The 13,852-nt window shown below is 40.7% G+C and overlaps 1 protein-coding gene across 1 annotated transcript in view; it reads left to right on the top strand.

The window, feature by feature from the left end:
* The first annotated feature begins 5,918 nt into the window (after positions 1-5,918).
* The window catches only part of SRP72 (signal recognition particle 72), a 31,651-nt gene continuing 23,717 nt past the window's right edge, over positions 5,919-13,852 (top strand). The window contains exons 1-5 of the mRNA XM_059160672.1: positions 5,919-6,069; positions 7,971-8,091; positions 11,887-12,010; positions 13,340-13,483; positions 13,563-13,674. Coding sequence (XP_059016655.1) covers positions 5,961-6,069; positions 7,971-8,091; positions 11,887-12,010; positions 13,340-13,483; positions 13,563-13,674 — 610 coding nt within the window. The 5' untranslated portion in view covers positions 5,919-5,960. The remainder of the gene's footprint in view (positions 6,070-7,970; positions 8,092-11,886; positions 12,011-13,339; positions 13,484-13,562; positions 13,675-13,852) is intronic.

The following is a 13,852-nucleotide window of genomic DNA, read 5'->3' as shown; positions in this document are numbered from 1 at the left end:
CCACTGTGGTTGTGTGAAAAAAAAACTCTGCTGATGAAATTTTGACAAGATCCTTGCCACTGTCTTACACTGTCCACACCTTTTCACCTTCCTCTGAACTGTTAACAAGCTACTACCTCTTTTATTACTTTTTTTACCTCATCTCATGGGGCTGGGTATGTTTGTTCTAACCATTTGTTTCTTGGACTAGACACCAAGATATTCCAGCCCTAATACTGGTATTTTTCTTATATTATCCTTTCCCTTTAAGTACTGATGTTTCTTCTGTTGAGTCTCTACATTACTTGGAAGTAATCGTTGGAGTAACTCCTTCAGCTAAAACTAGCATTACTGACTCCTGAGTCTGTGTTTGTAGACTGGTATTTTGAACTGTACATTTCTCTCTCTGTTTGAATGCTCCAAACTTACTTCATCTGCCATCCAGCCTGTTAACTGGCTATATACTCTGTCCCAAACCAGAAGTGTTATTTCATCCTAATGTTTCTCTCTGACATCTCACATCTCACTTACTACAGAGTTCTGAATTTATCCAGTTTACCCATCCTCTGTACAAAAGCCTCAAGTGGGGGTCAAATTCTACATTATAGGACCGATCTAGGTGGTCTGCATTTTCAACATTTTGAAGTTGTCCAGGGACCTACAACATAAACTGTTAACATTTCTTTTGCAACACAGACTGCTTTGGAGATATGAATGCCCTTGACACTCTCCCTAGAGAATTGCACTCAAAATTTACTAACAGATTCCATTAGTTTCTGCATTCCCTTGAAGCCTATCCATGGTTTGTAGTTTAAGAATCATTGGTGCAGGGGCACCTGGGTGGCTCAGTGGGTTAAAGCCTCTGCCTTCGGCTCAGGTCTTGATCCCAGGCTCCTGGGATTGAGTTCCGTGTCGGGCTTTCTGCTTAGTGGGAAGCCTGCTTCTCTTCTCTCTCTCTGCCTACTTGTGTCTGTCAAATAAAATAAATAAAATCTTTAAAAAAAAATTAAAAAGAACCATTGGTGCAACCCATCAAGCGAACATGATTTCCTTATAATTTTTGGACTATCACTTATCTGTACTTTTAATCTTTTTTTTTTTTCCTTTTCCTTAATTTTTAGTTTTAGTTTATAAATTCTAGTTAGGGGGCGCCTGGGTGGCTCAGTGGGTTAAGCCGCTGCCTTCGGCTCAGGTCATGATCTCAGCGTCCTGGGATCGAGCCCCGCATCGGGCTCTCTGCTCCACAGGGAGCCTGCTTCCCTTTCTCTCTCTCTCTGCCTGCCTCTCTGTCTACTTGTGATCTCTGTCTGTCAAATAAATAAATAAAATCTTAAAAAATAAATAAATAAATAAATTCTAGTTAGTTCACATGGAGTGCGCTATTGGTTTTGGGAGCAGAATTCAGTCATTCATTACTTAAATACGACACCCAGTGCACAAGATAACAAGTGTCCTCCGTAATACCCATCACCCATTTAGCCCATCCCTAACCCAGGTCCTCCATCAACCCTCAGTTTTTTCTCTGTCATTAAGAGTTATGGGGATGAGGAAGGTTTTTGCAAAGAATAGAGCAATGATGTAAAAGCAAGCCATGCAAAAATGTGGCAAAGTTCGCAGACTAGGTGCGGGAAGGAAAACAGCTCTGCCTTTTTGAGGTTCTCACAACATGCCACTATTGCTGGAGCTCTGGTGAGCAAAGGTAAGAATGGAAGAGGATGTAAGCAAAGGCTAGATCACTTAGGACCTACAGGCCACACTGAAGCGTGAAAGAAAGAAAAACCACTGGAAAGTTTGAGTAGGGGTATGACATGACCTATTTAACATGTTTTTATTTTTTTATTTTTATTTTTTTTTAAGATTTTATTTATTTATCTGACAGAGATCACAAGTAGGCAGAGAGAGAAGGAAGCAGGCTCCCCGCTGAGCAGAGAGCCCGAATGCGGGTCTCGATTCCAGGACCCTGGGATCAGGACCTGAGCCGAAGGCAGAGGCTTAACCCACTGAGCCACCCAGGTGCCCCTATTTAACATGTTTTTAAAGTTCCTGGCTATTGTGTGGACAAGCAAGGAGATTGGTTAAGGATCTATTACAAGTCCAGGTGGAGGATGATGTGACCTTCAGTAAATTACTTTTTTTTTTTTTATGCCTCTACTTCCAAGTGTAAAATAAGACTAAGAATACTCCCTCCCTCATACTGTTACGAGAACTAAATGAGTCAACATATGTAAAGTATATCCTGACACATGAATATGTTATGTAATATCCCGTTCGGTAAACTGTAGAAGATGGTATGAGTGGAACTGATTTGCCATGAAAATCACCTTGAATTTAATATTCTCTTCAGTTGATTTCATTTCTAAACTGGAAAAAAGGACAAAATCAGCATAATATGGCTTATCCACACATCTTCAGCCCAGCAGTTCTTGGGAAGTCAGAGTGAATTTTTTTTTTTTTTTTTTTTTTTTGACAGAGAGCACAAAGGTGGAATAGCAGGCAGAGGGAGAGGAAGAAGAAGGCCCCCTGCTGAGTAAGGAGCCTGACACGGGCCTAATCCCAGGACCCTGGGATCATGACCTGAGCTGAAGGCAGTTGCTTAACCAACTGAGCCACCCAGGTGCCCCAGGAGTGAAAATACTTAATGGTGCTTTTTCCACCAACTCCATGACCTCAAAATACTTGGCATGGAGTTGTTCACTTAGCATTGTGGTACAGTGAAAACAGCAGTAGAATGGAAATGAAAAGATTCCACTGGGCACATTACTGTGAGCTTCATTTGTAAGGTACAACTAAATATGTTTTCTGCCTGCTTCACAGAGTGGATAAAATGACAAGATACTGTAGACGGACGCTTCTCAGAAATCAAAAGTAGCTAAATCTATGGTGCAAAAAAGTAAGGATTTGAGTACCAGTTATGTGCAAGATCCTGGGGATGCAGCAATGAACGAGATCCAATTTCTGCCCTCAATTTTGGAGTCTTTCAGGGGCAGACAATTTCAAAACACTACATTGTCTTAATATGGAGTAATGGTCAGGGATTCTGAGTACACAAAGAAGGGAGGAATTTAAAAAACAAATATATATTGTGAATGAATGTACTCTTTGTATACAGAGTTGTCTTATCTTTTTAATTGTATCCCTAGCCACCAATATATTCCAGATGCCAACACATATGAAGTATTTAGTAAGTATTTGTTGAGTGAATAAATGTGCAAATTCCCATAGGTATAGCAACAAGGAACCACACATAACTAAATGTCAAAGGAGTATTACATGCAAGGGGACTAGGGAGTAACAGAAGACCTATGTGGGTTGGGGAGATAGAAAGTAGAGGCCAGGGGCACCAGGCTGGCTCAGTGGGTTAAAGCCTTCGGCTCAGGTCATTGATCCCAGGGTTCTGGGATCGAGCTCTGCGTTGGGCTCTCTGTTCAGCCGGGAGCCCACTTCCTCCTCTCTCTCTGTTTCTCTGCCTATTTGTGATCTGTCTGTCAAATAAATAAATAAAAATCTTAAAAAAAAAAAGTAGAGGCCAAGCCACAAAGGATGTTACATGATAGGCTTTTAGATATCTTGAGGGTAGAAGAATGGCATCAGATAAACTATTTGTTTTAAAGATTTTATTTATTTATTTGACAGAGATATAAAGCACAAGTAGGCAGAGCAGCAGGAAGAGGGAGAGGGAGAAGCAGACTTTTCACTAAGCAGGGAGCCCGATGTGGGACTTAATCCCAGGACCCTGGGATCATAACCTGAGCCTAAGGCAGCCACTTAACCAACTGAGCCACCCAGGTGCCCCAGATAAATTCTTTAAAAGACCACTCAGGAAGACTCGTCTCAAAAATGGCAGATTAAAAAAAAAAGAGAGAGATAAAATCCATATACTTATATCCTGTTTGCAACAAAACCTGATGAAAATGACATAAGCAATACAACCATAGGAGTCCATACCAGAATTCTGAGGAATTTTTGGAAGCTACATACAGTATGGGATCAAGCCTGAAGCAGAAACTAAAACTGAATTCTTTTATAAAGTCAGTCTTCTGAGAACAGGATAACCACTAAGGTTGTGGTTTTTAATCTCGGGTGGAGTAGGGCTGTTGCATAAAAACACCTTTGAAGAATCCAGTGAAAACTATAGAACTGTTCCTCAGAAAAAATTACACATTTTGAGTATATCAGATGTCATCTGAACTTCCTTGCCCTCCTGAAATCTGGGCATAATTAGCTTAAAATCTCTGACAGTTCCACAATGAAAGTTCACAACTCTTTCCATGATTTTTACTAATTCACAGAGATTATTTTCTCCTGAGACAGAGTTCATTAGACCAGCAGTGCTTTACATTATACTATATCGATTAGACATGAAACGTACCAGGTACCACTGGACACAACTAGGAGCTGGACATACTTTCTACCCTGAAGGAACTCAGATTAGGGAAGAAATAAGCAAAAACTCCTGTTAAAAAGTTGAGTACCCAGACGCCTGGGTGGCTCAGCTGGTTAAGCGGCTGCCTTCGGCTCAGGTCATGATGTCAGAGTCCTGGGATGGAGTCCCACATCAGGCTCCTTGCCCTGCAGGGAGCCTGCTTCTCCCTCTGCCTCTGCCTACCACTGTCTACCTGTGCTCGCGCGCTCTCTCTAACAAATAAATAAATAAAGTATAAAAAAAAAAAAGTTGAGTACCAACTATGTGCCAGGCAGTGTACTAGATCCCAAAGATACTGTGGTAAAGGTAAATGTGGTTCCTGTCCTCATGAAAATGATATCCATATAAAGAGATAGGCTTCAAACGATGAGTGCTCAGAAGTACAGAGCTGTATCAGAGAATGACGGGGAATGTTGCCTAGTTTGCAAGATCAAAGAAGTACTTTTTAAAATCTGGAAGCAGGTACAGAAATACTGAAGGATAAAAAGAATAGGATGCTGGGAAAGAGAGAGCAAGTGGCAGGAGTTAGTGGATTTTGACAGTATTTGGGTCCGCAGGGGCATTCAAAAAAATGCCCTCTCGTTTTTAAGAGCACTCAACAGAACAAACTCAAACGGAACAAACTCGGTTCCGACACTCAAATATATCTTGATATTTAAGCGCTTACAAAAACCCTAAAACTCCTATGTCTTTGTCTTGAGTGCCAGCACATGCTAGGATGCATGAGGTATATGTTATGCCCAGAACAATAATAATATTTTCCCTATTCTACAGTCGGGAAAACTGGGACTCTTGGATAAGTAACTTGCTCACAAGAGTCGCAGAGCCAGAAACTGAGCCCTGGCATTCTCATCCCTTACACATCATCCTTTGGCCTTACTGCCGACTGTTCCTGAACTGGAGCTCACAGCGCAGCCAAGGGGGTTTCGTCAAAGGTGCTTTGCACTTGTTCGTTCTTTTTTTTCTTCTGTGCCTTTCCTCATATTCGCTTCTCTGCTAGAATTTTATTCAGACCCTACCCTAGGTTTTCCTAAACCGCCTTTTAACGATCCTTTTCAAATATAATTCCTCTTTGAAGGAATTTCTCCAGCAGCAAAGAGAAGCCGTTTCTCTCCCCACTCTCCTTCAAAGGACTCCCTAAGGTTTCTAGCTAGTACTTGTACCACCCTATAGACCGCTTATTCTCTTCCCTAGATCGTCATTCGGCTGCGTCCGCCTCGTGGGACCCGGACGCTGCCTCGCCAGCTGCTGTAGCCCCAGAAACGCAGGCTGCTTTGAGCCAAAACTGTCTGGTGAACCCCCTCTCAACCCCTCCCGGGGTCCGACACCTCGTTCCTTCCTACCAGCTTCAGGTAAGGTGTTTCAATTCTTTCTAACCACGCAAATTTCTAGCGAAGACAGCTAAGATTCCGATTTCCAACACTGACTCAGGGATAGCAACGCTTCCGAATCCAAGACGCTTAGCAACCACCGGCTTCCTCCTCCGCTTGGCCGCCTCCGAGATCCTCTTCCGGGGCAGAAGTCGCCCCGCCCCGCCCCTCCCCGCGTCTCCTCCAAGATGGCGAGCGGCAGCGGCGGGGGGGTTTCGGTGTCTGCGCTCTGGGGTGAAGTAAACCGTTATGGCCAGAACGGTGACTTCACGCGCGCTCTTAAGACCGTCAACAAGAGTAAGTGCTGGGGCGGGCCCAGGCCGCAGGGAGGTTGCGGCCTCCTTCCGGCGGACGCGACCACCTCGGAGCAGACGCGGGGATCGGAGATCCCGCCGGCGGCGGCGCGGGGGTCCGAACACCTGGCGGGCGCGGGTTGCGGCCCCTCTGCTCCACCTCATCAGCCCTGGACCCAGGGTTGCTTAGAGCCACGTGTACTTCCCTCTTCACCCATCGCGGGGTAGCGAGGGTGAAATTTAAAGAGACCGCAACTCCATGCGCCTTTTTTGAAACTGTTTTCTTACTCGACTCCTCCGTTTTTACTCCTTAATTCGCAAATATGTCACATCACCACCTTTTCTCCATCCTTTTAGAAGAGCGATCAAGACAGTATTGCTAAGGGAGCTTGTTCTCTAGGGCCGCATCGCAGGGAGGAATCTGCTAGGGACACGTAGTTTTGAAGCTGGAGCTGACAAGGTGGGAGCTGTACAGATTGAGGGGAGAGGGGAGAGGGCCTGCCACTCTCCCCGGTGTCATTAGGTCAGAGGATGTGTGTGTGAAAGCATTAACATTCGAAGTAACGTCGGAAGAAAAGTTTGGCCTGTTTTCTGGTTTGTTTTTCCGTTTTGGGTTTTTGTTTTTTGATTGTTTGTTTTTGCCCTGTAACTAATAATCTTAAGTCAGCTGCCTTTGGTGTGAGGTTTACTTATGATATTCATGTATCCTTTACTGTGTAATTGCAGTAAGGCCATGCTTTTTAATGCTCTCTGCCATGGTAAATTCTTTACTGAAGATGCAGCCTGTGTTTGGTAGATTTGAAAAAGTGATTACAAAGACAGGGTTTGGCTCTTTAAAGCAGTAACATACAAAGTATGTCAGTAGCATACATGATTGTATAATTTTCAGTATCCTATTAATGTAAAAAGTGATTGTGCCACAGTGCACTTTCGATTATTTCAGACAGTAAGGAAACTGATTAAGGAACTGATTAGAGTTAATTTGATTCCTAAACTTGTTTTGAATTAGCTTTAGCCTTTGGCTAAACCTGCAACCGGTACTATTGAGTAGCAGTGTAGTGAGTATTTTGCAGAAATTATTTAATCACGGTTTTGTTTTGTTTTTTCAGTTTGTTGATCAATAATTCTCTTAATCGGTGAAAATTTTTATGATTCTTACACAGAATTGGGTTTCTAACATTGTCCAGGGGCAAGGAGGGTGATTGGGGTCATTTTGACACTAAACAGCTGTTTAGCTTTGAAACTTTGCAACCTGAGTCTTTCCTTGTCTTCTTTTGGTCTGTCGTCTTATGTGAAAAGGGAAATTTTGAAAGGTTTTTGGAAGTACTGCCAGCAAAATAAGTGGCATTTGTATACTTTACAACTTAAAAATTTTTACTAAAGTATTTTCATTTAATCTTGTTAATAAACTTTCATACTCGTTTTGTAGAACAGAAAACTAACATTTGGCAGTGAAATGATTTGCCCATGACCTAAAGACACTAATAACAAGCTTGTATTCAAAACTGAGTCATTTTTGCTTCCAAATTCTACATGAACTTTTTTCTTTCTTGGTGAACTTACTTCTTTCAATTGGTGAAATGTATGGGATGTAGCATGTGTCCTAAGGTGAAAAAACTGGAGAAAAATAGGTTCTTAGTTCTTTATGCCATTATTTAAAATTTTCTTTTTGCTACATGCATCTTGGGAATCTATCTCATTGGAAATCTTACTAAATTATAACTGCCCTTTTGCCACTTCCTAAGTTAAAAATGAAGATGGGTCATTTTCTTTAATGCTGCAACTAATTGTTGTTGCTGCTATACAATTAGAAATGTAGCTTCTTGAGGTAGTGGGTGGGAAATTTTAGTAAAACTGTGAGAAGGAAATGGATTTTAAAATTGTTTTCCTAAAATTTTTTTCTAGTACTGCAGATCAACAAGGATGATGTAACTGCCCTACACTGTAAAGTGGTATGCCTTATCCAAAATGGAAGTTTCAAGGAAGCCTTGAATGTCATCAATACTCACACTAAAGTGTTAGCCAAGTAAGTGATTCAGTTAGTTGTTTGTGCAGTTATTAGAAATATGGTTACCATAGCTATAACCATTTCCATGTTATTTCTTTTTTCCTCACTATTCAGTGATTTTTCATTCCTTTTTTGCTTGGTAGAAGTATTTCTGAATCTGGAAGGAGCAGTAGTATCTTCTTTTCTGCTTTAGGGAGCCTTTTTCTTTATCTCTGTCTTCCCTTTGAACCACTAAGAAGCAAGTAAACTGCTGAAGGATATGGGTCAGAAATGTAATGAATTTTTGAAGGATATAAGGAGAACAATTCAGAAGTTTAATTAAAAAGTCAGAAAGGGGGATGCCTGGATGGCTCAGTTGGTTAAGCAGCTGCCTTTAGCTCAGGTCATGATCCCAGCGGCGTGGGATCGAGTCCCACATAGGGCTCCTTGCTCGGCAGGGAGCCTGCTTCTCCCTCTGCCTCTGCCTGCCACTCTGTCTGCCCGTGCTCACTCACTCTCTCTCCCTCTCTCTCTCTGACAAATAAATAAATAAAATCTTAAAAAAAAAAAAAAAGTCAGGGTGGAACATGTAGGGTAGGATGTGTAAGTAGAGGCCTTTAGAATGGTATGGCAGTATATAAGTGTATATATATATACACTTATATATATACATATACACATATACACTTATATATGTATATAATATATATATGTATATATACATACACACATACATTTATCAGTATATAAGTCAGGTATAGCCTGACCTTTGTGCTTACCTCCTTTGAGAATTATTGAGGTGACTATGATTTTAGGTCAAAATCGTTTGGTGTCAGAGTTCTTTTTTTTTTTTTTTTTTTTTTTAAGATTTTATTTATTTATTTGACAGAGAGAGATCACAAGTAGGCATAGAGGCAGGCAGAGAGAGAGGGAAGCAGGCTCCCCGCTGAGCAGAGAACCCGATGCGGGACTCGATCCCAGGACCCTGAGATCATGACCTGAGCCAAAGGCAGCGGCTTAACCCACTGAGCCACCCAGGCGCCCCATGTGTCAGGGTTCTTTAACAGTCTTTAGAATATCTCAGATTTGCTGTTGTTAATCTTTTTTATTTATTTCTCATTTCATGAAATGTGAATTTATATTCTAAATTTTTACTGTAATTTGATTTTTATTTACAGTTATGTCTAATTCCCCAAAAGAAATATGTATAAAATAAAGTTTTGGGGGGTGCCTGGGTGGCTCAGTGGTTTAAAGCCTCTACCTTCAGCTCAGGTCATGATCCCAGGGTCCTGAGATTGAGCCCCGCATCAGGCTCTCTGCTCGCTGGGGTGCCTGCTTCCCTTCCCCTGTTCTGCCTGAGTCTCTGCCTACTTGTGATCTGTTTCTGTCAAATAAATAAATAAAATCTTGGGCACCTGGGTGGCTCAGTGGGTTGGGCCTCTGCCTTCCTCTCAGGTCATGATCCCAGGGTCCTGGGATCGAGTCCCAGGTTGGGCTCTCCTCAGTGTGGAGCCTGCTTCTCCCTCTCTCTCTCTGCATGCCTCTCTGCCTACTTGTGATCTCTCTCTGTCAAGTGAATAAATAAAATCTTTGGGAGAAAAAAATAAATAAAATCTTAAAAAAAAGTTTTTGGCAACATATTTACTCTTTAGTGAAGAAATACTGGGTTATAAAGTTGACACGAGCATCTCAGGGATTGGGGTACCAACCTTCTACACAGTTGAAAATCTTTGTATGACTTTAGACTCCCCAAAAACTGTACTGATAGCCTACTATTGACTAGAGGCCTAACAGATGACATAAATAGTTGATTAACGTGTATTTTTATGTTATATGTATTACATACTATATTTTTAGGTTAAAGTAAGCTAGAGGAAAGAAAATGATATTAAAATCATAAGAGAAAATATATCTAAGGTGCTATACTATATTTATTCGAAAAAATCCACAAATCAGTGGACTTAGGCAGTTCAAACCCATATTCAAATGGCAACAACTATATAGTATACTTTTTGTATAAGAAAAGGAGGTTATAAGAATTTATATATGTATTTTCCTCTACTTGCAGAAACAAACACTAGATAGAGAAACCGTGAATAAAAGTCACTTATAGGGGCGTCTGGGTGGCTCAGTGGGTTAAGCCGCTGCCTTCGGCTCAGGTCATGATCTCAGGGTCCTGGGATCAAGTCCCGCATCAGGCTCTCTGCTCAGCAGGGAGCCTGCTTCCTCCTCTCTCTCTCTCTGCCTGCCTCTATGCCTACTTGTGATCTCTCTCTGTCAAATAAATAAATAAATAATCTTTAAAAAAAAAAAAGTCACTTATAGGGGTGCCTGGGTGCCTCAGTTTTTAATGACTTCAGCTCAGGTCATGTTCCCAGATCCTGGGATTGAACACCACATCCAGGAGCCTGCTTCTCCCTCTCCCTGCTACTCCCCGCACTTGTGCTCTCTCTCCCTCTGTCAAATAAATGAATAAAATCTTTAAAAATAAGCAAACAGGGGAGCCTGGGTGGCTCAGTCATTAAGCGTCTGCCTTCAGCTCAGGTCATGATTCCAGAGTTCTGGTATCGAGCCCCGTATCAGGCTCCCTGCTTGGGCTCCCTTCTTGGCGGGAAGCCTGCTTCTCACTTTCCCACTCCCCCTACTTGTGTTCCCTCTCTTGCTGTGTCTCCCTCTGTCAAATAAATAAATAAAATATTTTTAAAAATAAAAAATAAAAATAAGTAAATGAAACTCCAAAATGAGTTTCAAGTGTCACATTAATGTAGATGAGTTGTCAGTGTAGATAGGCAATGTTTTTATTGTTGTGTGTTTATCAGTTGTTTGGTTACAAGTACTATGTTCTTTTAAGATTCTAGTTACCTTTTATTTGCTATTTATTTGCCTTTTGAACACATTTATATAGCTTATTTGATAAGTAGAGCTAAGATACTTCTGTAATAACTCATTTAGAATAGTGTTCAGGGGCACCTGGGTGGCTCAGTTGGTGGAGCACATGACACTTGACCTCAGGGTTGTGAGTTAGTCCCATGTTGGGTGTGAAGATTACTGAAAAAAAAATCTTGGAAAAAATAAAATAGTGTTCAGGTTGTATTTAGTTACTTGATTTCATGATTTCATTCTTTTTTTTTTTTTTTTTTAAAGATTTTATTTATTTATTTGACAGAGAGAGAGAACACAAATAGGCAGAGAGACAGACAGAGAAAGAGATTAGGAGAAGCAGGCTCCCTGCTGAGCAGAGAGCCCTATGCGGGACTCGATCCCAGGCCCCTGGGATCATGACCTGAGCCGAAGGCAGAGGCTTAACCCACTGAGCCACCCAGGCGCCCCCATGATTTCATTCTTAAATGTTTGTTTCAAAGGTCCGTTAATTCTGAGATTGTCCATGAAAGCCAGAGAGGCAAGGGAAATGGATATAATGTTTTCTGCCACTTGGGAACTGATTTTCAGGCTGTAACTAAACTTTGTTGGTTTCCTCATCTATTGTTTGTTTGTTCGTTTGTTTTTGAGATTTTCTTTATTTACTTGACAGAGAGAGAAAGAGAGCGCACAAGCAGGGGGAGCAGCAGAAAGAGGGAGAAGTAGGCTCCCTGCTAGGCAGGGAGTCTGATATGATACTGAATCCCAGGACCCTGGGATCATGATCTGAGCCGAAGGCAGACACTTAACTGACAGAGCCACCCAGGTGCCCCTTCCTCATCTATTGTTAATGGAGATTAAATGACTTACTATAGATCAGGTCCTTACAGCAGTGTGTGGCATATAGTGGATGCTCTGCAGTGTTAACTAATGATCAGATCCTTTTTTGTGTTTTGTTTTGTTTTTCTTTTTCAGTAACTCTCTTTCCTTTGAGAAGGCATATTGTGAATACAGGCTGAACAGAATTGAGAATGCCTTGAAGACAATAGAGAGTGCCAATCAGCAGACAGACAAATTAAAGGAGCTTTATGGACAAGTGGTAATTACTGCTTTAAAGTACATGTAGAGAATCTTCCTGAGTGGGCATGACTGTACCTGTCGGGAGGAGCAGGGATGAGGAACATCAGCCCATCCTGATGCTCCACAAAACTTGCCACCAAACCAATTCTTGAGGTTTGAACATATTCTCTCCTCTTGATCTTCACACAAACAGTTGCATCTATAATTGTGAATGAATTATTTCTCCAGGGTAATTAGAAAATTAGAATTAAAAACTATCCTATGAAACTTTGACTTTTTTAGTTGGGAAGATGAAGTCCAGGGATATACTAATACAGTTTTGAAAATGTATTTCTTTCTAGCTTTAAACACATTTTGTTTTAAGGTTAAAATAAAGTAAATCATGATAGATAAGAATTTGGGTGAATTTAACTAGTTTATGAATTCCTCAAAACTATCTTATTCTGAAAGGGCTTGAGAGACTTCATTAAGCTTAATGTAAAAAAAGAGCTATTAATGATGAGAGGACAGGAATGTTTTAGAAGTAACTAAAGCCTCTTAAAGATTTTTAAAATGTCAGGGCAAATGATGTAATATATGTATTGTCTCCAAGAGATAGTAAGAGTTAAATAATACATACAGGTTGGAGAAAGATTTGGACAAGTTCATGGATTGTAGGTTTATAAAGAACTTTTAAGGTAAGCTGGGCAAATTTAGGGTAAATGCCAACATTCTGAGTTTGATGAAGGGCATGAGTCCTGGTCATTTATAGTTGACTTAATTTACCCAGAGTGGCAGTTGTTATTGCCCTTTGAGAACAACTTGAATGAAATAAACAAGAATAATATTTTATGTACTTGATATTAACCCTATCCTAGCTTTTCCCCATCTGGGAAAAGGAAATGAAGATTAAATATACTGAACTCCTAAGAAATGTTAAGTCCTTTTGTTAACATCTAATTTTGTTCCTGTTCACTGGGGCTTAACAATTGTTTTGTGGGTGGGAAAATATTTTCATTATAAGTTAGATTTCTAACTTATTATAAGGGTGATTTCTTTGGACAGGTTTTGTTTCACAACCTACTTAGGCACTTTCCTAACGTCAGGAAGGAGGTAATACAATGACTTCTATTTGAGTCATGGCTGTAGATCTACAGTATAGTAGAGAGTCATTCATTCCAAGTTTTTGGAAGAGTTAATAGCACCCAGAACTAATTGAAAAATTGTAAAGGAAAGACTGTTGACTGCCTGTATCATGCTGAATAAGCTTTCCTACTTAGTGATTCAAAAAAGGGTTTATATGATGTTTGAGGCATAATACTACATCTGTCTTCCCCTCTGATCTTTTACTTGGTATTTGTCCCCGTAGTTATACCGATTAGAACGCTATGATGAATGCTTAGTGGTGTATAGAGATCTCGTCCGAAACTCCCAAGATGATTATGATGAAGAGAGAAAAACAAACCTTTCAGCAGTAGTTGCAGCTCAAAGCAATTGGGAAAAAGTGGTTCCAGTGAGTATCCCCGTGTACCCACACAGCTATGAAATGAGATTCCTGTCTAGTGTTTGACTGGTATTTTGCTCCTTGACAGGAGAACTTGGGCCTCCAAGAAGGCACACACGAACTATGCTACAATGCTGCATGTGCTCTGATAGGACAAGGCCAGCTGAGCCAAGCAATGAAAATCCTGCAAAAAGCTGAAGGTTGGAAGTTTATTAAAATTATGTGTAATTGTAATGTGCGTATAACTTAAAACATTATTTCCAAAAATTGAATTTGATTTTTGTGAGATTTATAATTGGAAACTATATAATTGGAAATTATATGATGCAGTGGGAATTTCTCAAAGTTCATCTAGCCTTTCTCTTGGCAGTTTAGCAT

Source organism: Mustela lutreola, chromosome 1, assembly GCF_030435805.1.
Source record: "Mustela lutreola isolate mMusLut2 chromosome 1, mMusLut2.pri, whole genome shotgun sequence".
Taxonomy (NCBI): domain Eukaryota; kingdom Metazoa; phylum Chordata; class Mammalia; order Carnivora; family Mustelidae; genus Mustela; species Mustela lutreola.
This window is presented reverse-complemented; position numbering and strand designations above follow the sequence as displayed.